This window comes from Ruditapes philippinarum, unplaced genomic scaffold (genome assembly GCF_026571515.1).
Source record: "Ruditapes philippinarum isolate M1 unplaced genomic scaffold, ASM2657151v2 ctg644_1_1_1_1, whole genome shotgun sequence".
NCBI lineage: Eukaryota > Metazoa > Mollusca > Bivalvia > Venerida > Veneridae > Ruditapes > Ruditapes philippinarum.
In genome coordinates this window covers 180,817-208,261 of record NW_026859959.1, presented here as the reverse complement: position 1 = coordinate 208,261, position 27,445 = coordinate 180,817, and the positions used below count along the sequence as shown (strand labels likewise).

At 32.4% G+C, this 27,445-nt stretch overlaps 2 protein-coding genes across 3 annotated transcripts in view; both read left to right on the top strand.

Annotated features, from left to right (window-relative positions):
- Positions 1 to 12,245, top strand: part of LOC132758422 (ras-related protein Ral-A-like) — a 35,987-nt gene extending 23,742 nt beyond the window's left edge. Inside the window, 1 exon segment of the mRNA XM_060750098.1 lies at positions 5,989 to 12,245. Coding sequence (XP_060606081.1) covers positions 5,989 to 6,099 — 111 coding nt within the window. The 3' untranslated portion in view covers positions 6,100 to 12,245.
- Positions 12,246 to 21,112: 8,867 nt separating this feature from the next.
- On the top strand, positions 21,113 to 26,893 carry LOC132758421 (uncharacterized). Of its 2 annotated transcripts, none has more exons than XM_060750097.1 (3): positions 21,113 to 21,781; positions 23,716 to 25,116; positions 25,452 to 26,893. In XM_060750097.1, the coding sequence occupies exons 2-3, from the start codon at positions 23,763 to 23,765 to the stop codon at positions 26,198 to 26,200; spliced, it is 2,103 nt and encodes a 700-aa protein (XP_060606080.1). In that variant the 5' UTR covers positions 21,113 to 21,781; positions 23,716 to 23,762; the 3' UTR covers positions 26,201 to 26,893. The 2 variants fall into 2 exon arrangements, with proteins under 2 accessions (XP_060606080.1, XP_060606079.1); XM_060750096.1 differs by having other exon boundaries at positions 21,114 to 21,781; positions 23,713 to 25,116.
- Positions 26,894 to 27,445: the final 552 nt, after the last annotated feature.

The following is a 27,445-nucleotide window of genomic DNA, read 5'->3' as shown; positions in this document are numbered from 1 at the left end:
TCTTGCTTCTGTTTTTGACACTAGCTTATTTTAATCATTACACATTGTTGCAAATATAAATCTGAATGAGACATCATAATGTTGGACAATTTCTGTCTGGGTTTTGGACAATTTCTGTCTGGGTTTTAATAGAAACTTGAGGGATAAAGATATGATGTTAAAGGCAAAATGACAGGTTATGTACCCAGTAATTGATTGATTTATTGATTAGATAGTGACAGTTACATCATGTCCTGCCCTAGTAACATTAATCATATTATGGTTATAATATAATAGCATATAACTGCAAAAACAAATCATTTACAAGTCATTTACAAACATAGAAACTGGATTTTTCTTTGTCATGACCCACTGAGCATTAGCAGTATTGAGGTTAAACTGTTTTGGTTAAGTTTTCTTTTACTTCAATACTAAGAATGCTATTACATTTAGATTTTACAGTTTGAAGCACCATAATGAGTTCTACCTGTCACACAAAAGTCAAGGTCAAAAACAAAAGTCAAGGTCACTGAAACCTGTAAATTGGCCATTAGGAACTGCAATTATTGTATGCATGCAGATACACTTTGATAAGTTTGTCACACCAATTTTCATGTCAAAAGTCACAGGTCAAGGTTATAAGGACTTGTAATAACAAAAATAGAAAGAGGTCATTTAAATCAACATTCATTGACATAGGAACTTCAGCCTTTATGTGCAGATGCCCTTGTGTTCACCAAACCCATTTTTAGGTCAAAAGGTCACAGGTCATTATCATTGGAAATGGTAGTAACAAAAACATAGAACTAGCAATTTAATCAAAGAAATTAAGGGAGATAAATGATGATGACTGGAAGTACAGTAAATAATGAGTCCTAAGTAACTGGTGTAATAGGTACAATAAACAAGGATACTTATAGACTGCTAGGCTGTAAGTGGAATAGTGCAGCTTTACATTTAGTGTTCACAAGACTTAATTCAATGTCATTCAGATGGCTCTGTGATTCAGTCTTGAAACCCCAGACATACTGTAAGTCATATTTACTGTACACTTAAATATTTAGCTTCCGATTACCAACTTCCTCCAAGTTGCAACTCTTAATCATATTGCAGTTGTTTTGTTTTTGAAGCTTCCTAGTGAATACTTAAATTTTGTGAATGACTAAAAGTAGTCTATGTTCATTGGGTTTTAGGATGGGATGAAAATGAGTGCAAGATTGTGCTTGATGTATTCATAATTAATAGCTTCATTATCAAAGTTAATCCAGTTAATCATTCACTTTGTAATGTTTGAAATTTCAAATTTATCCTTTCTTCAGAGAAATTTATATTGAAACAAGATTATGAAATTTTCTGAGTAAGTGAAGTCAGAGAATTCTCTACAACATTCCAGTTTGCAGTTTGTTCATGATTCTAAAAATTGTTGTCATTATAATATAAATCATTTTGGTAGATCTTGTGTAAATAGATTTTGTTTAAAGTCAAAAATTTTGATTGTCTTTCTTGTTTTCATTAGCTATCATTTCTTTTTAAGAGAAAGGATTTTGTAATAAAATAACACACAGGGCACAGGTGTTTGACTCTCAGCTACAGCTAATTTACCTAATATCTAGTACTGTGTTATGATACAGGAAACCGATTTTGGAGATATTTGATCATAACTCATATGACTTATATTTCAAATACATAAATTGCAATAACTTATTAAGCAAGGTGTTGATCTGTTACATTCTGAAGTTCCAGTACTAAGTTTGTAATATAATTGCACATTTTTTGGCTTTTCTAGAACTGTCTGTAAAACCCTTTGTCTTGGACTCTTGAAATTTTATTTAATAGTTGTAAAATAACATTTCCAGTAACTCTTGAGCTAAGATGTCCCTCGTCTGCACAAGAAATAAATCAGATTTCCCTAAAATTTGTCAGTATCATCAAAAGCTCTGCATTCGCAACTTTAAATGTCTAAGCAATGTTTTTTTGTTTTTTTTTAAAAGAACATTTAATATCTTGATGATGATCAGAAATCTAATCATGAAATAATCATTCTGGTGTAAAATCGTGTAATAGTTAAATTTATGAAGACTGAAAAACTGTAAATAAAGGAAGGGGGGGGGGTAAGAAATGAAGGGATTCATTCTATGTAATCAACTGTAATAGAAAGGGAAATAAATAATGAAGAGTCTACTATTTAACCCATTACTTCATGAGCATTTTGTGAAAAATGGCTGTTTTCATTGAAAAGTGTCCCGTTACAAGTTCAAATTGCTATAATACTATAAAAACTGCCTCAACACTAATCAAACTTGGCACAAATGTTGACTGGACCATTGCCCTTGCAACAACATGCTCAGGCTTAAATTTTCTGTTACCATGGCAACGAGGGGACATCTCAAAATTGCCAAAAATCACTATTTTGCGTTGATTTTTTCCATCAAAATTGATTTCAAAGTGCTGCAATTTCTCAATGGATTGAGATAGAGTCAAATGCTTTTCAGCGTTGGTTACACGTTACCTTATGATCAATCTGGGGTCATTTACAGCCTCTCACAAGTCCAAAATTTTCTTGGCGATGAGGGGGACTCTGCCCCCCTTCAAACCCCCCCAAACAGAAGGGGGCACATCCCCCTTCTGGCAACCCCTTGATGTATCTTTTGGTTGGGGGGCCGCGCCGAAAAAGAGGTCACTTTTTTAACAACATTTCTCAAACAAAAACAAGTGTTTGGGGCCTAAATAAGGCATTTTTTCATCATTTGAGACAACAAAAAGGGGGGGGGGGTAAAAAAGGCGTTAAAAGGCGTGTATATGAAGTAATGGGTTAACAGATTATGATGAAAATACTTGAAATTACCCTAAATCGCAATTTTTCATGTTTAAACATGGCCTGTCATATAAATTTGATGAAAAATTGTTGTTTTGTAGATTTTTTTATTTTTTTCATTAACCCATTACTTCATGAGCATTTTGTGAAAAATGGCTGTTTTCATTGAAAAGTGTCCCGTTACAAGTTCAAATTGCTATAATACTATAAAAACTGCCTCAACACTAATCAAACTTGGCACAAATGTTGACTGGACCATTGCCCTTGCAACAACATGCTCAGGCTTAAATTTTCTGTTACCATGGCAACGAGGGGACATCTCAAAATTGCCAAAAATCACTATTTTGCGTTGATTTTTTCCATCAAAATTGATTTCAAAGTGCTGCAATTTCTCAATGGATTGAGATAGAGTCAAATGCTTTTCAGCGTTGGTTACACATTACCTTATGATCAATCTGGGGTCATTTACAGCCTCTCACAAGTCCAAAATTTTCTTGGCGATGAGGGGGACTCTGCCCCCCTTCAAACCCCCCCCAAACAGAAGGGGGCACATCCCCCTTCTGGCAACCCCCTGATGTATCTTTTGGTTGGGGGGCCGCGCCGAAAAAGAGGTCACTTTTTTTAACAACATTTCTCAAACAAAAACAAGTGTTTGGGGCCTAAATAAGGCATTTTTTCATCATTTGAGACAACAAAAAGGGGGGGGGGGTAAAAAAGGCGTTAAAAGGCGTGTATATGAAGTAATGGGTTAAAAGATTTACATTGTAAATAGGAATAAAATGGGAGATAATCATGAAAAAGATATTGAAAGCATTAATATCCAGTAAATTAAAGGGAGGTAAAAAAATGAAAGCTTAAACTGAACTGGTACAGTGGTAGGGGAGATAATAATGATAAGGATAAAGAGATTTTGAAGACTTTAACTGAAACAGAAAGGGAGATAATAATGAAAGAGGTTTTGAAGTTTTTAAATGCTATGAGAAAAAGAGGGGAAAAAATGTGGTAAGAGATTTGTTTCACCCATTATTCCTTTCATGTATGAAATAGCAAACAGATTTTCATCAGAAACCAGTCAACCTGTATAACACCTTTCAAGGAATAAGTAGATCTTGTATAATATTGATCAACATTTGAACGCCTATCCCTAAACCAATCCAACCCATTTACAAATGCAAAAAGCACGCAAAAGATATAATATACCAAAAATGCACAAGATATACCTAGATGATAGTAGATCTATATACCTATTTGTGAAAGATAACTTATATCATAAACATTATAGGTCCATTAGACACATGTCAAGAATTCATGCCATTGTTTCCTCTCCCAGTATATGTGTAAATTGTTTAATTTTGAGAGTATAAGTATTGAATAAAGATCAAATGATTGCTTTCATGCAGATTTCTAAATTATTTATTAGGAACAGATTGTTTAAAGATGGCATGTTATCAGCTATGATTTGAAATTGTGTAAATGTGAAGGAATTCAGTGTTTCAAGCCTCTTGAAATGAGCCTCTTGAAACCCAGATGTTCATACATTTATATTTGTTGTAGGCTTGCAAACATTTCTGAAATACTTGTAGAAAGCTGTTGAAATATACACATGATGAATAAATCACCAAAGATTCAGAATCATATAATTGTATTTGGAACTCAATGGCTCAATTGTTTAGAAAAAAATGCAGATTTTGAATAAATTGCCTATCACTGCAGCTAGGGACCTAGTGGACTTTTTAATGTATGGAAGCTATCGAGCTTCGCTTAAAAAAAAATTTAAAAAATGATGGTGCATATCCGTTTTGTTGCCGTTTAACTTTTTATCACACTTCTGTACTATTTCTCATAACAACTGCTTTTGTCTATTTAGATTGTTTGAACAATTGACTGGGGTTTTCGGTTGATTGGATCAAGGTCATTTGGGCTGAAAATAGATTTTCGTACTTTGCCTCATAGAATGGCAATATTTTAAGCTTTCTCAAAACTACATCCGGAAGCATCCATTGATGGGGCAGATAATATAAACTTAACTGTATCAAAAAACAAATACTATGTACTGAATGTCTCCAATGAATATTATTTAAATATAACCATGTGTCTTGTAGACAAACAGAACATTTACCACTATTTACAATGAAATTATTTGCTTGATTTTCAAATCATCTTAGATCTGATGTATGCAAAAAATTAGAAAATATTCCTATGTGATTGTTAAAAAATTTCTAACCATTTCACAAAAAGTCCATTACAATTGAAAATTCTTGCTGGATTTTCTATCGGCCTCATGGGTATACAAATAGAAAATATTATTGTGTGATTTGTAAAATTTTTATTCATAAAATAATATTAGTTGACAAAGCATGTGTACATATTACTCATTAGCCTCCCTGTTCCATGCATTAATTCCTTTACATACATGTATAACCTACATTAGACTATATATCCACATTGATGCACACTTTAAAACCATCGCTGCAGGTTGCTTATTTTTCTTGTAATAATGAGAATTTATTGCACAGTCACTTGTTACTTGACTATGTAACTCATATAATAGTATAAATTTAGAGGGTATAACATAATAACAGATGAAATATTTTTTCTATTAAAGAGTCCTTAACAGTAAAATTTTGTTATTTTCATAATCTTGTCTTCAATTCTCAAAATAGTTATAACATATAATATCTCTGTTATTTAACAAACATGAATATTGTATGTAAACAGAATAAATTGTTTTGAAACAAAATATTATGTTGATATTTTTAGTAACTAGGATTTTAAGCATTTAGCAATCATTTTGTGCATGCACCATTGGCTCTTAATGAAATATACAAACATTTTTCTTACATATTTTTGGAAGATTCAAACAATAATTTTGTAAACTGCAAATAGCAGATATATAGCTGTATATTCTTCAATATCATATCATAAAATTTAGACCCAAATAAGAAATTGGCATCTACACAAATGTGTAGAAAAAAAAAATTAAGCAGTTGTGGATTAATAGAAGTGTATATTGGGATATGTTACCACTTCATTTGATCTAAAACTGATGCATGTATATGTAAATACTAAATAAACTGGTAAATCTCTGAACTAATCAATCTTACATATTTGTGTAAGAAACAAGAGACATTTTTGCTGGTTGTTTTCTGGCTTTTTTCAACCCATTACTACATCTATTTATTTTTATTTTTCAGGTATTTTATGATTTAATGAGAGAAATTCGATCACGGAAGATGAAAGCTAGCCAGCAAAATAATGGACAGAAAAAGAAAAAGAGCAGCAAGAGGAAGTGTGTCATCCTGTAATGATTATTCTTGTCTAGGGATTGTTTACTGTGTCTTTTTTTTTCGTTCTCAAAAAGTAGACCTTACTCGAGGACCATTCTAGACTTTTATACATTTTTAAACTGTATCTGACCAATCAGATGCGAGCTTATGAAAATGAGTGTCAGAACAATAATTTTTAACCAATAGAAATGCAGCATGTGTATGTAGTGAACTTTAATCAAGTAAAGTGGCTTCGAAAGAAACAAGGGAGGTAAATGGAGCTGCAGCTGATGAATTTTCTCTCTTATTTTTATCTGTTTGCAGTATTTTCGTAAGCAGTCTTTCGTTTTTTGTTTTCTTGTGACAATCGCAATTTAGAGAAGATGGATTTAATAAATTTCCATACAAACTGATAACAGATATTCATCTTATCTACCTTTTGACATCTCTTCACTTTCATCATTATGACATCATCATTGTGACATCTTAATCATCATCATTATCATCATTATTATTTTGTTAAGTGCAATGAAAAACGATGAGCAGGGATTCTTCATAGGTATATAGGGACAGGACCAAGTATGAAGTGTAGCAAACCACTATGTTATGACTATTAGCTTCAAAGGGAGGTAATAAGCTATTACATTTTGTAACATTGTGTAAAAGAGTTGTTTCCCTGTGATCATAATTGTTTCTTTTTTATTGCTTCATTTTACATTTTTTAATTAAATTTTTTTCTCTTCTTTTTTTGTATGTGTGTCAGTGCTAAAACTTCAAACATATTGACCTCGACTTGCATGTTTAAATATGTGTTAAAGAAGTTCATATAGATAGATTCATTAGATTATTGTATCCATAGAAAATACTGTTAAAATGAAATAATACGCAATGAATTTGATTGTGTTTGTATCAACATATTGAATGAGAATAAATGTGCATTACATTAATGCTGTGTCAAAGATGTCTAAAATTATTTCTATTATAAGATTTTTATATACGTAGAATATTCTTACATACCTACTTACACTTGTAACCCTTACAACACTGTAGTTATTATCCATTACAGCCGGTATAGTTTATCAGCCAGGCCAAACTAAACAGTGGTGCCGTCTGGCTGGCTTAATAATATTGTATGTATATCAATATTTAAATCTTTTATTGCCAGCCAGTTAGCTCAGTTGGTAGAGCGTTGGACTGTGAATCAGGAGACCCGAGTTCGATTCTCGGACAATGATTGTCATTTTCAGTGTTATTGATCATAAAATCCTTTCTATGGTCATTCACACTATACCTCTGTTCTTGTGTGTATAGAAGTTCCTTACAAAAGTGAATGCAACTAGTACTGGTAAACTGCTTGACAGTCTGCCTAGGAACAATGTGATGGCACAACTGTGCTCTGGTTAATTCAATGCGACTAATACTGCCGTGATCAGCAGTGAAAACTACCAACACCACCACCACATTGTAATCCTTTAAACTTGAAAATAAATACAAAGCATGGTGAATCCATTACATAGTCAGTAGGGTAAGGGTTAAATTTGAAAACAAATTACAGTCTACAGTAGTTTTAGTATTTGAAGTATTCAACAGCAGACTGAATTTGATATCAGTTAATTTAGATATTAGAACATCTGTTTGGGCGCACTTTGTACATAAAAATTCATTTGTTCATTAAATAGACTGTAGAATCCATTTGATAAGAAGGAAAAAACTTTTTGATAACAATTTTTAAACATCACGTAACTGTAACTTTAAAAATCATGAACAATGACAGGTTTATATTTCTGTAACTACAGCCCTTTTTTGTGTGGCAATCTTTTCTCATCTTTGGATTAGTAAAATATATGTTGTTGTTTTTTTTTTGGCAAGTAACATGTGATATTTTGCATGCTCAAAGTGGCTACTTTTTATCTCTCTGATATACCTACTGTATTTATATATGTTAGAATATGTGTAAAATGTATGCATCAATGTATTCACTACAGTAGATCTGACTGCTTTGTATCTTCCTTTTTTCTAATCTTACTTTTGTCTCTGGGCATTTTAAATTAAAATAAAAAAGAATATGCATTGTTTAAGATTACTTCTGTCAAAATATAACTTTACTATTGCCTCATATTTTGTATCGTTAAATCATGAGCCCAGTAAGCCTGTTGTATCAGTAAGGGAGGCTACAAGGTAATGACTCAATGATTTTATTAAGTAATTACTTCCCTTTTAATGACAAAAGATGAACTTGTTTACAGATTATCTTAAGTATTTTAGAGTTTCTAAATACCTCTATTAGAAACTTAAGGATAAAGATATTTGATTAATCATTTACCCTGCTAAAAGCCTATGTCACCAGTATAGAGCCAGGCCAGCCTGCACTGTGGTGTATGCAGCCTGCCCAGGCTATATAATGTTGGTTGACTTAACTTTGATATCTGGCTAATGTGGGGATTGGGATTTTTTTAGCACTGTTTTTGTAATAATTATTAGGAATTAGTTTTTAGTCTAAAAATAGCTACCATGATTTGTATATAAAATATTTGTTCAAAGCAAAAGGCATACATGGCACAGCTGGTTTTTTGGTTAGCTTTTTTTCCATGGACATTTTTTTTGTCAAACAATTTGTTAAAAAATGATGTTTTAAAGTATAATATATGACCAAACTAAGATTGTGTATTGTGTATTATTTTACTTACAGTATCATTTTTTAGAGAAATTGCTCATTTTATTTGCTTGAATGTATTGAGTTTTTACTGTGACTGAGTCTGTATGTTGTTCAATGCCTTACTATGTAATTCTTAGAATAGAATAGCTTCTTAATGAAATCACCATTATACAAAATTATCTAACCAAGGGAAGTATTCAAGCTTTTTTCACAGTTTTTTATAGCTTGATAGAAAAGGCCAGTTGATACCTCGGTACATCTGAACTAAGATGGTAAAAATTGTCATATTTTAGTATACAGCATTGCCTATTTGATATAGTATTTATGTATATTTTATTAATAAGTTCACAGTCATACTCTAGCTAAACCACAGCAAGTTGTATTCTGTACATGTCAGTAAAAATGTGGTGTACATGTGGTTAATTAACATAATACATGTATATACATTGTATTTCTGTTTTTTATTCACTTTACAAACATCATATTGCATAGGACATATAGCCTTAAGTTCTATTTTTAGAATATCATCATCATTGTTAAGATATTTAGAAGGTGAAAATTCAATTTGCAAGAATAGTTTAATCACAGATATTTGATTCATTTGATATTGTTTTCTTTAAATTGGTCTCTAAGATGAGGCACGTAAGAGTTTTTTTTAATTGTTCAAAGTAAAACACTTTGAGTATATGAAAGAGGTAGTGGTTTGTCATAGAAACAAGGAAATGAAACAGGTTCATTTATAAAATAATAATGCAAATGTGAAAAATAAAATTACCATTAAGATAGTTGTAACAGGAGAAAAAACAACAATGATTTTTTTTAAGATTTTTATTTTTTTTATTTTTAGTACTTGAGCATGAAAATATTTGGGGAATTCTTGGTTGAATGTTGAAAAATTGATCAATAAAAGTCCAATATTGTAAGCCAATTTTGATAAACATTGACTCAAGTTTGCTATAAATAGCATGTTTGCATTTTTGCAATTTAGTGACTTATAATAAGAACTTAAATTTTACTAAATATCAGAAACCATTTTTGATATAATAAGGAAGACATATTATTATTCAGGGATTATATTTACATTTACTAAAATCAGACACTTTTTTCTTAAAACTCAATTCAGATATGACTATAGAAGGGATCTAAATATTTTGATAGTAAAGTGTTTTATTATTATTTTTTTTTTTTTAATATTTGACAGAATTTTAATTTTTCTATTAACAGTGTATATCTGTTTTAAAATTTGTTCATTCATTAAAGTAGATGAAGATATATAATATTAAATATATGTGTAAGAGTTGTTCACCATGTAGTTATTGTAATGTTCAAACTTCATTTTATTTCATGTAAATTAGCCAATGTAAAACTGTGATGTCTTCCTTATGCAAATATTTGTATGTATTTATTGTCATAAAATTTGCTTTACCACATACCCTTCTCAAATCAGACAGTGATAATAAGCCTTTAACACCAGTATGGAGCCAGGCTGGTCTGCCGATATGGAGCCAGGTCAGTCGCCGGTGCCAGGTCAGTCGCTGGTATGGAGCCAGGCTGGTCTGCTGGTCCGTGCAGTCGGACCAGACTCTGTATTGCTGTCTGAATAACTTTAATATTTCCGTCTTGATATCCCCAAAATTATTTTATAGAAAGTTCCCAAAGTGGGGGATTGACAAGTCCATTTAAGAAGGCAGATGAATGGTTAAATGCTTAAGGCCAGGTTAAATCAATCCATTGTAAACTAACACTTGACATCTTATCTTACAAATTAGATCATTTGTTAAAGTGACATTATGCTCATATTTTCATTGTCAAGTTGTGATGAAATGGTTATATATTTCAAAGATATAATGGTGAATGACCAACAGTTGATATTGGCAAATGTTTAGGGTAAAAAGAATCTGCCTAATACATGTATAAATAGACTGTCCGCTCTTTTTTTATAAATTGAATGTTACAGGTAAATCCCAATGGATATTAACAGAAATTTCCTTTGGCCATGGAATTGACAGAAATTATAGCAAAAAGTAAACTTATTTTGACTTTCACCTGCTTACTCAATATTATCACTTTTAATCTTAATAAAGATTGGCACAATTCTGTGCATGCTGCTTGAAAACTGGGTAACTATATAAAATTTTAGAGAAAAGAAAAAAGAAAATTGTAATGTAAGTATGACAGAGAACAATCCTTGAAAAATCCATGATTATGTGAACAGTTTTGGTAATTGGTGATTAATTGTTGGAGATTATTTTGCTCATAACTTGTTTTTTATGTTTTTCGGTCTGTCTGTTTATTTATGTGTGTTTGTCACAAAATGTTAACCTTGAGCATAACATAAAAGTCCTTGCACCTACAGCCTGTAAACTTTACAGTTTATTGCACCTTGATCAGCACAACTAATCAGACTCACTAAGAGGTCTCAGAGTCGAAAGGTGAAGGTTACCATACCCCCACCTCCCCCTGGGGTATTGCATTATTTTGTTATTTGATTTTATCATTAAGTTGTGGATGGACAGACTTGTGTCTTGTTAAATTGCCATAATATATGTTAAACATGCCAAGTATTCATAGTGCTAAATATTCTTTGAAAGCCTGGTGTAAAGTTGTTCATATTTCTAAATAAGGGATGATGTGTAAAGCTTTTTTCTCTATGGCCATGTATTTTATGTATAATTAGGTGTATTTATGTGCATTGTGGTAGATTTATATATGAATTTTGGTAGATATATGAGATTGGTGGTAAATGTACTGGAATGCTTACTGTCATTGTTGAAATATTTTCATTAATAAAACATTACATGTACTAATTAAACAGTATAGAGTAGTAAACAGTATCTAGTACAACTTCATATGTCATGTGAAAAGTGATTTAAATGTTGAAATGTTTAAGAGTAATTTTCTGTTTTCACTGAAAACAAACCAATATTTCTCTTTCATTTCTAGCAGAGTTACACGTTCATGATGAATGATATTGAATATATCTTATTGGTGAATTTTTGTATTTCATTAATTATCATGATATCAGTGATTTTATTCACCTAGTAACATTTTCAGCATAATATGATAGTCAGATACAATAATTTACATGGTTACAGGGTGTATTTTGTCTCAAATGAAGACTTAAAAAGAAAGGATAGAAGTGAAAATGATAAGCTTTTGCCACCAGTATATAGCCAGATTATCTGTTATACCTGTGCAGTCTGACCAGGCCCTATACTGTTGGCAGTGTCCTATAACATTATGTTCCAGCATATATGCAGTGGAGAAAAAAAACTTACTTATACTCAGGCAATAGTTACTTGTATTCAGGAGCAAGTAAATAACCTTTTAAAGCCAAAACTTGGAATTTAAGATCTGGTTATTGTATTAATTTGTCTGTATGAACGTTGCTTGTTATTATTTTATAATATTTTAAATCTCGGTAGTTATTGTGTATAACTGTATGCATTCTCTTGTTTATATGTGTATATCTTTAATACAGAACTTATAATTTGCATATTTTTACCATCATTAAAGTTATTTAAATGAATACTGGTGTCACGATTTATGTTGTGTTTCATTTTACAATTTTAAATTAAGATACTTATATTCCGGTAAAATGTGTGGCCCAGTGGGTTCAGATAATTGACTTAAACACATTGGCCCCTTGGATTGTTTCAAGTAAAAAAAAGCTATCCAACAAGCTTATGGAAAGTCGCTGGTCCTACTCAGTTGATCACTTATGCCTTATATAGTGCAATAAGTGGCATCTGAGGTATATTTCCAACAGGAAAGTTAGATAGTCACGGCTGCATAGCGTCTTGAAACAAAATAGATTAACCCATTACTTTATGAGCATTTTGTGAAAATGGCTGTTTTCATTGAAAAGTCTTCCGTTACAAGTTCAAATTGCTATAAAACTATAAAAACTGCTTCAATACTAATCAAACTTGGCAGAAATGTTGACTGGAATATTACCTTTGCAACAACATGCTCAGGCTTAAATTTCCTGTTACCATGGCAACGAGGGGACATTTAAAAATCGCCAAAAATCACTATTTTGCGTTGATTTTCATCAAAATTGATTTCATTGTGCTGCAACTTCTCAATTGATTGAGATAGAGTCAAATGCTTTTCAGCGTTGGTTACACGTAACCTTATGATCGATCTGGGGTCATTTTAAGCCTCTCACAAGTCCAAAATTTTCTTGGCGATGAGGGGGACTGCCGCCCCCTTCAAACCCCCAAACAGAAGGGGGCACATCCCCTGTCTGGCAACTCCCTGATGTATCTTTTGGTTGGGGCCGCGCCGAAAAAGTGGTCACTTTTCTAAACAACATTTCTCAAACAAAAACAAGTGATGGGGGCCTTAATAAGGCATTTTTTAACCATTTGAGACAACAAAAAGGGGGATGAAAAAGGCGTGTATATCGCGTAATGGGTTAACACAAAATGATGTCTTGAAAATACTTGAAATTACACAAAATCGCGTTTTTCCATGTTCTAACATGGCCTAACATATAAGTTTGAAGAAAAATTGTTGTTTTGTAGATTTTTATGATTTTTTTCATTAAAAACAAGATTCCACACATACATATATATATATATATATATATATATATATATATATATATATATATATATATATATATATATATATATATATATATATATATATATATATATATATATACTTTAAATTTTTGCCACAAGTTCATATAGTATAAATTCTGGCCCAAAGTTAATAAAATATGGCCATGTGGTATTAAATTATGGTTGTATATAATATCTAGAAGCCTCTTTGCCACCATAGATAGACATTTCATTATTAATCTAAGCTAGGGTTCCCTCAATCAAGTATTTGTTAGAAGACCTAAAAGATGGTGGTTCTACACAGTGCCCGGTTATATCTAAAATACCGCACATAGTATTACCCGATCGAAACTATTCGACATTAAGGCTTCGCACGTTTCCATGTTTATCAAATGATCTTTATAAAAAAAATATTAAATATAATGGTTTGAATATAATTGTAATTTATCGACAAATGTTTAATTTTGATACCTAGCATAACAAGCTTCTTTAATAAAATTAACATTATAAGTAAGATTTAAAGTAATGTAAAGGAATTTTTAAAAAACTAATGTACTCGTGTGTCTTTTTTTTAAAGGCTGTATCATCAGTTCTGTTTTCTCAAAGAACTCCGTACGGCAATGTTCGCTTTTTCAGTCAGTACACATTTTGAGATTTTCCCAAACATGATCAATGGTTTTTATCCACATTAAGGTATGGACAAGTTCATTTTAGATATTAAGCGGTGTCAGAGTTAATTGATGCTTAATTTAGTCTTTGTTAAAATATCACCAGTTTAACTATCTCCTCATATTATGTAGATACATATGTATATAGTACTTAATTTAATGATACCTATAAGATTTTTTAATGTTTTTTTTTCTCTTTAAGTTTGAGATGAGATGAGATGAGAACATACTTTTATTATCTTCTTTCTTATCGAAATTCTTAAAACATAATGCCCGTGCTGTTACGTTTGTAATTGTGCACTGTATATTTAATATTTGCTTATTTTACATTTTGATTTCAACCTGAGATAGAAAGGCTATAAATCAAGCTACGCCTGTTCAAAAATATGATAATGTTCTGAATGCACTTAGAATATTTTAGGATTGTGTTATTTCATATAATAACTGCATTAAAGTGACTGTCGTACATTTCAGAAATGAATCATTTCCTCTCATAAGAATGATTTAATATTTTATAGATATAATAAGTTTGCTTTAAAATAAGTCAACACTAGTATCATTTTAATATACAGATACATTTTTAAGTGCAAGTATATTTCAAAGTAATCTAAACTTTCAATATCTTTAGCATGTTTTCAATAGCATCTTCTCTGCCCTTTCCGTCAGACTTCGGATATATATCGATAATAGCCGAGATGTCCGACGCAATGGCCGAAATGTAAGCATCAACTATAAAGAATCAAACCTGTGAAAACCTGGCCTAAGATTTGCCACTGCCGAAACAGCTGTCGTACGTCTTTTCAAATAGTTAACAGAAAAAAATACGTTTACTTGATATAAGTTTTAAAAAAATAAATTTAAATTCTTCTTTAAAGGAAATGGAGAGCGTTATAGTTGACAATTAAAGTGTTTTCCTTCGTGAAAACAATATATTAAACGCATTTATAAATACATCAAAGAGAGGCATAAAACTGTCTGTATGTTTAAAGAAGTTTATGCATTAACAAACTTACCACTTAAACCGCATAACAGCCTTGATCTAATTAAATTTCACGACAGTACACGAAATATATATATTTTGATATTATATATATCACTTTGTTTAGTAGAAATAAGTAGCCCTTTTTACAAAGTGGTCCTTCATTACTTTTCTTATTTTATTTTATTATTATTGATTATGTATTTATTCATTTTTATTTTCATTTTTTACATTGTTTAGTTGTCTTGGTAAAATAAATTTGTGGAAATATATGGTTTCTGAGAATATGCACTACAAATACGGACAGATTTACGTAACACGGATAATGTAGTATATTTATAATATTAGACTAGCTTGCTTTTAAAGCAGCATGCCTTCAGATTCAAGCTAATTTTTATGAAAATTTTGAAAATGTATTTAAAAGTAAAATATTGTCAGGTAAACAAAGAAAGTAATTTATACATTACAAACGGCACTTACAATCCATGTAAATTACCAAAAAAAGAGGTTAAATATACATAAATACCTCTTACTGCGTTAGTCACGCAGTAGAATTATAGTGATTGATACTGCAAAATCAGTCATTGATCGCACATAACATGTAAATAATTAATTAAATATTGAATCTTTTACTTTTCTTAAGATCTAAATACATTTTTCTAAAGATTGAATTTCTTGAAATATTTTGGCTCATCAGGTGGCGTGCAGCTTTAAGCTTACGGTACATCAGTGGTTCATTTCAGGTGCCTGCTCGTGCACGGATGTATACCAGAGGTCTCCCTCCACCCCAAAAAGCTGGAAAGTCACCATTTGACCTCTACAGTGTCTTTGTGACTTAAAACCTGACATTGACAAGTTATATCTTGTAAATCTGTTTGCTGATTATGTTTATTGACAGTTTATAATAAGCTTATTGGCTGATGATTTATATTGACAATTTATGATAAGCTTACCTATTGGCTAATCATATATATTGACCATAAATGATTAGTTGCCTATTGGTTGATTATATATATCCTGACAATATATATGACTATCTTACCTTTTAGAAAAACAAAAATACCTATACTCGCATTTAATGTTAACTTTCAGTAACGGCATAAAGTTTTTTTCCCTGTCACATGCTTTCACATCCTGTTTTATCTTATTTGATTAATGTCTCTTTTTTATAAACCACAAACATTTTACATTTTACCATGCATTTATTTTCTGTTAAAGTTTAAATTTAAAACACCACTGACAATTCAACACGACAGTGTTAGTTTAATTGTGATTTTTTTAGAATGACGTCTTTGATTTCAAGTTACAGGAAAATTTCTCTTCCGGGGATTTAAAATACTTGTGAAAAGTCGCCATAAAAGTGAGAGAAAAAAAATGTTTACTTAAATGCATCAGTCAGTTGAAGCCGTCTGGGAGAGTGCGACTGACAGCGAGGAAAATGTACTAAGTTTAACTATCAAGCCCCAACCCATCACCACAATGCCGTAGGTCAGTTTTTGGCGGGAAAATGTGGCATTTAAAAGGGCTATTTACCGATCGTTACAACTTGGCTTCCTCCGGGAGGCCCCGATTTATTTAAATCGCCTGATGTGTTCCGATTGAGAGGTCATGTGATGAAGTTACTTCAAGAGCATAACATGCATGGTAGGGAATCACGTTACTTTTTTTGGCAATGAGTACTGACAATACGGCGGATTGAAATCATGGAAATCGTCGAATCAAACATGTTTTTAGGTAATTCTATGGTGGCTGATTTGTGCCATTTGTGTTTTCGCCACGAATGGCACAAATCGGGCACCATATAATTCTATGTAAGGCAGTGAAAATTATAGATAATTTAATGAAGACTATATACACATATAATATAAATTACTGCTTCTATTCTGTTATACGACAATTTGAACATAAAGTTAACATATTCTATTCACTAATTAGGTAAACTGCGACACACAACCGTTGGTGATTCCCAAAATTAACGGACCATAATTATTTTGTTGATGCGGTATTTTTATATAATCTTTGCATATATTTATACCATACCATTAGCTATTCTGAGGCTGAAATACAACATAGGACACAATAAATTCTTTCATTTAAAGGGGTCCTACATGTATGTGGCCTAGACCATCTACCAGCTTCTATCTGTAATCTATGAGAAGAGACACGTAAACGGGAAAACGCTTGACAAAATTTTTGAACATTAAAACATTCTGAATATGGCTGAAATCTAAAACATGATATTGTATTATAAAATAAAGCCCTACTGGATTGATTTAGACTTGCGTTCAAGTTTTGAATAAAATGATCACTTAACCTTTGTTTTGTTATAGACAGAAACATATCAACATTTTCTACTCCTTGGTAAATCCAAGCGTCAACAAATCCAAGTGAACATAATAGATTTTTCAACGATGAGCACCAGTTTACTTGACTAGGATACATGTCTAGATCTGATTTGAGTAAATCGTAAACAATAACAATATATTTGTTGTTTTTTTTTCGTTTGTAAGTCATTCTGTGTAGTTTTCTTTACACCTAATAGTTTTTTACAAAATTGTAAATGATAAATCATTAGCGAAACAACATACCTCGGAACAATAATTCAATATTGGAGTTACAAGCTTATCAAACAATTCTAATTTATGTTTTATGGGGTATATAAGTAAACTTATACGAATATTTCTCTAATTTAAATGTTTAGTCTCATAATTCTTACAGAGTGGCAATATACGTGTATTTTACATAATGATATATATGAATGAGACTGGAATAAAAAAAAACAATACTGGTTACAAGGTTCTTATTCAAAGATAGTTTTTTCGGTTCTATACAAAGGTAATCCGACAAAAACATGGTGGATGCCGTGCCCATTTTGAGATTATGTGTCCTCTATATTGTTACTAGTTTGCTTCTTTAAAAAAGAAGCATGCGAGAGTTATTTTTGCAGCTGTGTAAGATCAGTTTTTTAATTGTTCAATGGCAGAAAAGTAAGAATTTTTGATGGGTCAAATTTGCTAACAATAGCCACATATCGGCTATATCCGTCAGTCTCCGAATAAGCTGTAATTAGGAATAATCGACAAGGTGTTCCGAAGTTAAAGGAGCAACAAAATTTCGGTACACGGTTCATTTGGTCATATAATAGTGATAGCTATATAGTGTTCACTGTAACAAGAAAAATAGTAAAACAACAATCATTTGACAGTTTAAAGGACTAAAATCTGTTCGTAGTGTTATGTAACGTAAATGATATGTTCCGATTTTTCCTTTTACCGATTTGTTCAACCCGACATGTAGACTTGATCTAATGATTTCAGGCTTACATTAAACGAGATTCATTAACTTCAATTTGATACGCAAAACCTGATGCCACCAGCAGTCGTTCGCGAGGTATCTGTGGGCAGAAATGTTAATTGTATAAAATGGCGACAATTACAGCGAAGAATATAAAATTTGCAATTCTCACATTGTTTACCTGGGAAACCTTAAACGGAAAAATTTGAAAAAGATAATAAAAATATAAATGAGTAACCAAGAAATAGATTCACAATCGTACCGATACTACCGATTTGGCGATTGGTATTCCATTTGAGTTCAAACGCGTTTAAACGCTTTGCATTTAAGGTCACATTGCACAATTAAAAATGGAGGAGGCGAATGACATGAAATTTTTGCACAATACCTAGCTCTATCAAATGGTACACAAATCTCATTATAATATATCCAGTCCCGTCATATCAGAGAGAAAAAACTAAACATATTTTTATATAAGAAATGATAAAAAGGTATATTTTTATACAAACGTTTTACGAAAAAAATAAAAACATTATATTTTGAACAAGTTCATGATATGACTTTTAACACAGACAGAAACGACGTAATGATAATGATTTTATCTTTGAAAGAAGAGCTGAACAAACAGCTGACTGATGTGTAGCAGTTCGTTTAGTGCTTCATATCATTTCTCCCTTTAGTCAAGACTTCGTCACATTGATCGCTTAATTAGACATATAAATAGAGCATCTGTCCTCGCGAGGTGTCAACTGCTAAATATGACCTAGATAACTCCCACAACACATTAAATCCCCTTTATCAGCAGTCTCACATGCCAACAACTGTCAAATTGTCATAGTTCGGCGTTCTGGAAACAAGTGTAATAAAACCTCAATGTTTGGCCTTGCGTTAACTCTATATAAAGACAACTAGTGATTTATGTATATGGTTAAACATGGTAATATTTTATTGCTTTAATAACAGGTTCAATGTCACATATGATGTTGAGACTGGTAGAAAGCAGTAAGGTCCTGACACCAACTAAACCAAGAAAACAACGAAACAACAATAAAAATATATTTATCTAAATCAGAAATTCACCATAGTGTGTCTAAATGGCAAGCAAGAACAATGCCACTAGGCTTTTACATTGTTCAATGTATTTTACATTTCCCTAGCACATAAAGTGAATCAAATTACACTGGCTTTATCAACAATGTCACCAGTTTTATTATCATAGACGTTTTTACAGTCAGCTGAAAAAGGAATATGCAAACTTAGTGAAATATGCAATAGGCTCTATGACATTATTCAAAGTTGATCTTCATATCAATAGTATGTTATTATCTGAAAAATATTTATCTCCTTATTGCTCAATGTTTGCATATGAACATCTGAATCATTATTTGTTCATTCTTTAGCGTTTTTTTAAACAAAAACATAAAGCTTACTTATATCTAAATTACAAGACTATAACAAACTCCTGTCAAAGTTTTAAGTTCTGTCTAATAGAGAAAAACGGAATCTCTAAAGAACGCCCAAAAAAGATAAAATTGAAAATGTTGCAGGCTTGGTTAAATTGAACATGTTCATATTACCGCGCGTCCTAAAGCACCATTTTAAGCAGAATTCAACATGTAATCATTGTAATCGTGAAATTTTGAATTTAGAAACATCCACAGATTTGTTCATACGGCGGTTATCATGGAACCTTAAATGTGACATGGTAGTGCCATTCCATGAAAATTAAGCGGTCTAAACCTACGAAAAATTGGTGAAAATACTAGTTGGAAAATATAACGTGCGCATTTCTTAGATATACAAATTAGATGTCACACAAATCATTTATGTTCATTTACAATAAACCAAGCATGTGAACTCTATATGACTTATCTTTCGTAACATGTTATTCTTAATGTATAATGTTAATCAATCTGTATATTGTAGAATAAATTAGCCGCGTCACGACAAAACCAACATAATGGGTTTGCGACCAGCATGGATCCAGACCAGCCTGCGCATCCGCGCAGTCATATCAGGATCCATGCTGTTCGCTTACCAACCCTATTACAAGTAGAGAAACTGATAGCGAACAGCATGGATCCAGATCAGACTGCGCGGATGCGCAGGCTGGTCTGGATCCATGCTGGTCGCAAACCCATTATGTTGGTTTTGTCGTGACGCGGCTCAAATTAGCTTGTAAACTATGAGATATAGATGATATATATCTACTGGAACTGCAGTATAAAATACTCTTAACTGTTAGCAGCTTATTTGTTTTTATTTTGATTTTGAAATACAAGAAACTGTTCTATTCTTCTTTCACAACAAGACATATATGCGATCACTCGTACCATTGCATGTATACTGTACACAATGTTGAAGTATAAATCCGATGTATTTTTACATAAAATAATAGTTTCATGAAATGTTTTGTATAAGTATATAATTAGAAGAAAAAGCGACAAAACTATGATTATTTTTCATTGAACCATTTTAGAAAAAAGACTTGCACCTACACGTTGTTCAGGTAACTTCGTTAAGTATTTCCCTTTAATCACGTGCATTTATCATTGTATAATATTATGAGACACAAGTTAAAATCCCGCGGTACAACATGACATTATGATTCATTATACATCACATTGTATGATTTAAGAGAAAGGAAATTATTGTCGACTTTGGTGCAGAGTACATATATCTATAAGAAACTTAAAAAGCATAGCGTTTTCTTTTGTTAATAATAAACATTGATAGTCTTTTTAAATAACAATTTTAAATCACTTCGGAAACAAATAATAGTTAATTGTTTAGCTTGCGAACTTGTATATTCCCCGACGTTTCAAGGGGTTAGACCCCTCTTTTTCAAGGAGCTTAATTGTAGTGTATTTGTTAACAATCTTAAATTATATGTTTTGCATAGCATTAACCTCAAATATTAGGAATGATTATAACTGATCAAATGTTATGAAAAAGAATAGATAATATGTGTTTGTAAAAAAAGAAAAGAAAAAATACAGCAAGCTCTTTGTAAAAAAGATGTTTGACACCGCAAAACGCCGAAGATTATATGAAATTATTTGGATATTAACCTTTCTACAATTTTCTCGTCGTCGGAAATTCTGAGTGAATAAGATTTGTACTTATACAGGATAGTGTTCGAATACATAGAACTTCCATTGCTGAAAAACAACAAGACGTTTGTTGTTGAGAAACACGCAAGTTTGTGTGCTATTTTCAGCACTGTTAACCGTATCGTGTGGACACCTGACCTTATATCCTTACTCGACGTTATTTACACCGAAAAAAGCATCTGTTACTGCAAAGTTCATCATAATTTTGATATACACTGTCGACTGGCGACAGAACTATGACGTATTCCTGTATACTAATTAACTCGTTAGCTAATTATCATAGCCTGTCACAAGTAAGCTAGGGCAGTAGGACGTATGACTCCGGTTGGTGGAAACAACTGTTTTCTCTTCACGAAACTTAAGTCGTTTATATTACCAGTTATTTCAATTGCCAGCTTCTGGACAAAGAGGATATAGGATTTAAAAAGAAAACGAATAAGGTACGTAATAATTTTTTTCATATAATTTATCATCTAATATTTAAACGAAGTACATGTTTAATTAAATCTGCTTTGTCAGCAAAGCATGCAATATGCATTTTATTAAGTTAATGTTATAATAAACTTAAAACAGAATGATGAATAAGCCTTGAACAGGATGTGAAAGAGATAAAATTTCGTTGTTTTTGCCTTTAAATTCTTATAGCCTGCCTTCAACCCATAACACCAGAATCAAACTTAAATTTTGTTTAGAAATTTTCTCCATTTAACATGGTATGGGTTAATTTCATTACAAATATCTAGTAAATGCATGTAATAAATAACTAGTAGGAGTGCAAAGGCATATTTAATTGATCTGCATCTTTTTTTGTATTTTCCATGAAATGTATCTTAAATCAGTTATATACTCATTAAAGGTTACTTAACAAGTTGTATCCTGAAACAAATTGAATTTATTAAGACAAAAACTCTTTTTGTTTTATAAAACGTTTATTTCTCGTTATAAAAAATCTGCTAGTTTTTTTCATGGTGCAAAACTGCAAATAAGTTTAGCATAATTAAGCAAAGTGAACATAGACAGGTTTTGTTTTATAAGTGTTTTACACACATAAAAACATGTTTAAAATATTTGGGTTTTATTAAATGCTCAATTTATAATGAACGAATGCCTGTTTTAAGTTTTAAAGTGTCCATTGTTACTTAGAATTTCATGAGTGAAAAAAAATGATGAGAATCTAACAGTAATGTGTACAAAGCGGTCTCACTGAAAATCGTCCCGAAGTTAGACATTATAAGGGTGTGCAAGTTTGGAAGGCTCTGTACTGGGCTACTGGCAACATAGGTCTTTAACCCATAGAGTGCTAGCGGAAACTGAATCTGTCCGAAGACCAGTTATAACAGTGCCGTCTGATCAAGATCTGCACAGTTCGCCTGTCAGCCTATACTTGTTTTGAAAATGTCTCTAACGGATGATATGCTTTGCTCGGATAGAAAGATGAACATGTGCATTTTATAAGTATATGAGCACTGCTTAATAGAATGAGATTATAAAGTAATAACTAGCAACTAATTAATGCTATGTTTTTATATACATGATGATTCTTTTATTTCGAAGAAAATAAACAGAAGCAATTAAACGTACATGTACTGTTTTTAAATTCTTGTTTAACCGCTTTTTTATTGATTGATTGATTGATTGATTGATTGATTGATTGATTGATTGATTGATTGATTGATTGATTGATTGATGATTGATTGATTGATTGAGATTAAACATATAGACATGGTATATAAATCCACAAGACCGTGAAAGGGGCAAAATAGTTCTTACTTTACAACCAAGCATACATACATCACTCATTAAAGACGTAGATAAATAATTGTGCTCCTACATATCCATGTGTACTATCTGAATGTTGTACTATTGGTGCTTTCTAAATGTTTTTCTATAAATAACTACATATACTCTGTATAAAATACAATGTTTACTTAATCTGAAGTCCACAAGGTCAACCTATACCAGATACTGGACGCAAAATTTGCTTCTGCTTTTTTAGACAAAATACATTTTTAACGACATCAAGCATCCTAGGGCCTTGTTGAATTTCTTCCCTCAGCAACAATAGTACCTCTGATTAACGTTGCAACAATGTCTTGTAAACGTGATCGCTTTGATGTTACATGTCGTGAATTAATTTCTTTTAGACATCATTGCAATCTTTTAATATACTACTGACTCATGCGTTAATTACAACGCCATAATACATAATATAACATGAGATGTACTGTTATAAATAAAATTTACATTGAAGTTGTGTCTTGTAACTCGCGTTGTTTAAACCGAGCATTTGCGTATATGAAGACAAATTACAGTTTCTTGTTGCTATATTTACATGCAGCCTTTTAATATACACATTGTCCTTTCATTGCAGTAGGAATGTGTTGATGAAACCATTAGCAGACGACATACTCCACTTGCAGAATGTCATACCATCCCGAGCTGTCCGATGATGAGCAATTGCTAGATCTTCTACGACTAATCGTTACCAGACATCCTAGCGCTACTTCTGCTATAGACAACGCCTTCAAGCACTCGCCACACCTGGCAACCACGTATCTGACCTTCAACTTCCGGGAAAATGGGTCAAGGACACAGCACGAATGCAGATGTCACTATGAGCACGAATATATGACGTACGTTAAAGAAAATGGATTTGACTTTGAAAGTTTCAGTCACATGGCCAAAAATGTAACCAGAGGTCATTGTAGGCATACAACCGACTCGCCGACATCCGCCTCACCTAGCCCAGGTATCTCATCCTTAAAAACGAGTTTTAGTCAAAGGAATTTACGTCGCTACTCCGTCGACTTTGACCTGGCTAATAATAACAAGATAGAGAAAAGGTTGACCAAAAGGCGATCTAGCAGCAGTCTGAAATCTCTAGAGCTAAATGAAAATCATCACGGATTGTCTAGTTTAAGTTCCAGTAGATCCTCTATAAGTCTGAGGTCACTTGCCCTCGAGATAGACGAAGTCGTAGGTCAAACACAAACCAGTTTGATGCATGCGGCTGCTGCTGTTGGAGATGGAGCTCTGCTGATGTTCTTGATGAAGCGGGCTAAAGTTTCACTGGAGCAGATTGGGAAGTTCCAGCTGTCACCATTACATATTGCTATCATAAAACAAAAAATGTGCTACTTAAAGAATATAATACTCCGTCCAGAAATATATCTGTCAAACCGATCTGGTGTATTCAAGCACGCAGAAATTGTCGCCGATAGTCATGGTCTAAAAAGTCTATCTGTAAACAAAATGTCTTTGGTTGGCCTGTGCGTAAAAGTTCGAGATTTAGACACAATGAAAGCAATCTTAAATGCCGGGGTCATGAGTGATATAGCTTTACAGAGAGGACTCAAAGAGGCGATTGAATGCGACAATCTAGAAGCTGTTGAAGTGCTCTTCAAAAACAATGCTCGCCCGGATTTAGACGTTATGAAACTAGCTTCATCAAAATCCGTACCCGTGTTTGAAAGTGTCTTTCGTAGATTTAGGAAAGATTTCAAAATCTACTCCATTCAACACCCAGAACATATAACTCGGGAACTCGTTATGCCCGCAATTCTTACACGAAACTATGGCGCCGTGAATGTGCTCGTCCAAAACGGTGCACCTGTCTCATGTAAAGGTTTTTACACGCCGTTGACCCTTGCTGTCTTAGAAAACCAACCGGATGTGACGAAACTTCTATTGGAATACCACGCCGAGAAAAGTCCAGAACTACAAGGCTGCAATCTCCTTGATATATCTACATGTATGGGATATTCAGAATGCGCAGGTTGGTATATAAGTGAAAATTATTAATACGTGTATATAGTTCTTCTGACATAAATAAGGTGATTTATAGATCTTAGCATATATAAGTTAAATCTTCTTAGAATTGAAGTACATGTAATTATATGCTTACAGTTGCGACTTACAGTAACTTTATAAAGACATTTAAAAATGATATTACACAAAGAACGCATCCACAAGGTTTCTTCGAACAATTTCTATTAAAAAAAAACTACTTGTAAATCTAATTTGATGAAGAAAATTCAATTCAGCATCTTCAAATTTTGCGCAAATGTAATTGTATGACTCTGTGCACTGTTTCGTTTAATATTTTTTCAGACGTGTTGCGACGTTTTGGTCTCAAGCGAAAAACAAAGAATATGAAAGTAACGATCCCTTGCAACCTACTCATTGGTATTGCTAAGAAACTAGAGCTGGCACAGGACATCGTCAAATTACGTCATCAGCTGGAACTGAAGCATCATGGTCATGACGATGGAACTGTTTTACACGTGGCAGTGAAATCAAAACTTAGTCGCCGCTTGTTGAGCGAACTCCTTCGAATGGGATCTAACGTCAACGCCAAAAACAAGAAACTCGAGACGCCATTAATGTGTGCCATTTCGAGTAACGTTAACGCTGATCCCGAGATAATACGAGAGTTGCTTTATTACAACCCCATTTTGGAACAGTGTGATAAATATGGTAAGACCACCTTAGCAATGGCAATGGCGCGTGATCACGCCGAGCGAAGAGAAACATCGCGCAACGGCAGTCCCGCGGAAGCTCTTGATTCTCTTGCAACACTTCTTCTTGACTGTGGATATAACGTGAAGTACGACGATGTTAAAAAGCCGCACCATACCGTTTTCGCGCTGAGGGCTGTTTGGAAAGATTTGGCTGCTACCATCGGGTGTGGGCGGGACGGTTTGTATGTTCAGCAGAACCCTAAGACTCTACAAATGCGATGCCGGGAAGTAGTAAGAAGATCTTACCCGGGTATAAGACTTCATAGATTTCTTGAGCATATGAAAGTGCCTCCTGATATCAATGATTTTGTATTAATGGTAGATTTATTAAGGATGTGATTTGATGCAAAGTAATTTGATATAACATTAACGTGACTTAAAAGTATACCCTAGAAAAAATTCCTCATACGCAAAAAGATATTCAAATTTCACTCAATTTGTACACCATCAAGCGTTTTGACGTTACAATTTTGTTAACCACCATTTAATCATCATTTAACTTACTTAATACGATGATGATATGTGAAATTCACTACTTCAGCTTGCGACCGGTCAAGTATCATTTATTGATAATGAGCGAGGCTTTCCGGATGCTGCAAATGAGAAATTAGTGCGTGAAATATGTAAACAATTATTAACAATGCAACAACGCGCTTTATGTTACATTTTTTTGCTTGTGTTATTGAATTAAGTTATTGAAATGTGCTTAAAACACCACCATTAATGTTGTGTTGTTATTCATAAATGCTTATGCATGTAACATAAATATGTGTTGTTTTTAATGGCAATTAAATCAACGTTGCAAGGTTCTCCGACTTAAGGAATTAATATAAGAAACAGTGCTTTCCTTCCATGTTATTTCCTGCATTTCATTCCTTTGCCTCGTGTCCATTAAGAAAAGGTCAGGATCAAATGATCTGATTTTATTTTCATTGTTTTATAAACTTAAATTGATCGTATTTTGCTAGAATTAAATGGTACATATTCAACATGTAAAAAGTTGATGATTTGCAAAGAAACCAACATATTTTTTGGGATAAAATCAACGAATAACAAAAGAAATACAAAAATATTTGGATAAAGAAAGATCAATTTTAGAATCAAGATCGATATTTGGATCAACTGTAAAATGCTCGTATCTTGCAAAAATAACAATAGATTCATTCTAAAATTTCATAAACATGCTATTTCAAAGTCAATGTCAAATATTTAATATACATTGTTATGAGGAAAAACAATTTGGAATATTTGTTTTTATTTGATCCTGATCCTTAAATCTTTGTGAACACGGATCCTGATGTCTTTCAACTGGCTCTTCGCATGGTTTTTGACAGTGGAGCGGAAACTTACTCTTATCTTTGACAGGAGTGGGTGTGGAATGGGTGTCCCCACGCATAGACTGAGACAATTTTGAAATGCCAGGCTTCTTATATTAGTACTTTTATGGAAGCAGTTTCGAAGAAATAACAACAGTATTTATAAATTATAATTTATATCATCGATTTGCGTTAACGTCTTTTTTTTTTCTTCTTCTTATTTTTTTTTTGTTGTTGTTATTGATCAGATAAACTATTTCAAATACTA